The sequence below is a fragment of the Pundamilia nyererei genome, unplaced genomic scaffold (genome assembly GCF_000239375.1).
Source record: "Pundamilia nyererei isolate P.nyererei 1_Seehausen unplaced genomic scaffold, PunNye1.0 scaffold00004, whole genome shotgun sequence".
Taxonomy (NCBI): Eukaryota; Metazoa; Chordata; class Actinopteri; order Cichliformes; family Cichlidae; genus Pundamilia; species Pundamilia nyererei.
The window spans coordinates 1,741,666-1,743,607 of NW_005187405.1; the positions used below are offsets into that span (position 1 = coordinate 1,741,666).

Genomic DNA, 1,942 nt, shown 5'->3' on the forward strand with positions numbered 1-1,942 from the left:
GTCATGTTGTGCATTTTATTTGCCCTGTCCAGGCGCAAAATGTTCACTTTCTTTTTCTTTGATATTCACATCACTGGTGCCTTCAATTTTTACATTTTGCTTCCTATTAGTGTGTGGACTCTTCGAGGAGGCAGTTCAGTAAAGTACTTTTTTTTTTTTCTTTTTTTTTTTCTTTTTTTAAGCTTGGTTGTGGACTAGGCAGTTGGCAGGAACCCACTGAACTCTGTCCCTGTATTCAAAAAGAGGAGCACATGAGGATTGTGTCACTCTTTGCTGTTGTGATTGCTCAGAAAGAGGACTGGCATATCCAGCTGCAGGACAACATATTACCAATAGTGCTGGAAGATGATTAAAATGGTGTAGATGGATATAAAAACAATGAATTTGGAGGGATGAAATAGACCCTTGCATATTTTAAGCCATCTCTGGAGGGAAAATAAACTAAGTTTGTTATATTTGTCACACCGTGTTTTATCGTTGTTTTTGTTTTATCATAAAAACTGGTTAGAAAGTGTGTAAATAGTCATCTTCTCTGTTTTATTCTGCCACCCCACTCAGATCTGTCTCCCCAGCTGAAGCTTCTGTGTGGGGCAGATTTCCTAGACACCTTCAAGATCCCCGGCTTGTGGCGGGACGACCACGTCGAGGAGCTGGTCGGGCATTTTGGCCTCGTCTGCGTCAGTCGAGGGGAGCTGCAGCCCGAGCGGGCCGTGCACGAGTCGGACCTGCTGTCCTACCGCAGGCACAACATTTTCCACGTGAGGGAGTGGGTGAAGAACGAGACGAGCGCCACGGAGGTCCGCCGGGCACTGAGACGGGGTCTGAGTGTGAAGTACTTGCTTCCAGACTCTGTGATAGAATATATTCACCGGCACAACCTTTACACAGAAGACAGCGAGATGAGAAATAAGAGCGCGGTGCTGAGGCCGCTCGTTAAACAGGCACAAGAGCCGGTAAAGAGTCTAGACGACTGATGGAGCCCTCGAAGGGTGAATTCACTCACAGATGAGTGCTTGTCTTCAGGGAATGGAAGCTCTGTTGGCCTAAGTGTGTTTTCCAGGCATCACTTTAACTTTTTTTTCTTTTTTTTAGTAAGAAGCATCCAAACACAGACATGGTGTTTTCAGAAGTGATGCAAATACTGAGCCACATCTTCATCCTACATTTTTTCATAGAGATTTTTCACCATTCAGTGTTTTTACTCATTGGACTTGATGGCAGTTCTATTAATTCAAATAAATATTTTTTGTATTCCCTCATGACTATTTTATTTTTCTATGCTTTCGTCGGCCCAAGTCCCACAAACACACACGCGACAAAAAAAGGCTGTAAAATGACTGCTGGGGTTTTTATTTATTTAAAACATTTAAAAAGACTTTTATATTGAAGTCTTATTTCCCATCTATGTGCCAGATGTTTATATAGTTCACAAACATTTGTTGACATAGAGACAGATACACTCACTTTAACAAAGAAAGTCAAGACAATTCAATTATATGAAAAATTATTATTTTTTAAACGCAAGTTCAGACACAAAAGAAAAGAAATCATGAATAAAGTATGATGTGCATCACATATCACAAGAATACACTTTGATTCACGGCTGTTCAGCTGCTCATTAATGTAAATATCTTATTACACGACAGCTACATGATGCATTTAGGCATGTAGAATAAGACGTGTAAGAAGATCTTCATTGATCCCAGAGAGAAATTCGCATGTCTGCGTTGGCTCGTCTGCTATTTGTATGAGAATTGAAAAGCCTGTTGGCTGTGGGTGTGAATGACTTTATCTATTTTTTTTTTTTTTATAATTCAAGTATTTATTAGAATTTGCATTTTATAACAGCAAATACAGAGATGCAACAACCAAAAGCAAGAAGCAAACAAACAAAAACAAACAAACAAAATAAATAAATTAAATAAATAAATAAAATTTAAAA

General features: G+C 39.2%; 1 protein-coding gene across 1 annotated transcript in view; it reads left to right on the forward strand.

Moving 5' to 3' along the window:
- nmnat3 (nicotinamide nucleotide adenylyltransferase 3) overlaps positions 1-1,259 on the forward strand; it is a 17,585-nt gene extending 16,326 nt beyond the window's left edge. Inside the window, exon 5 of the mRNA XM_005721088.1 lies at positions 559-1,259. Within this exon, the coding sequence (XP_005721145.1) occupies positions 559-974 (416 nt within the window). The 3' untranslated portion in view covers positions 975-1,259. The remainder of the gene's footprint in view (positions 1-558) is intronic.
- The last annotated feature ends 683 nt before the right edge of the window (positions 1,260-1,942 follow it).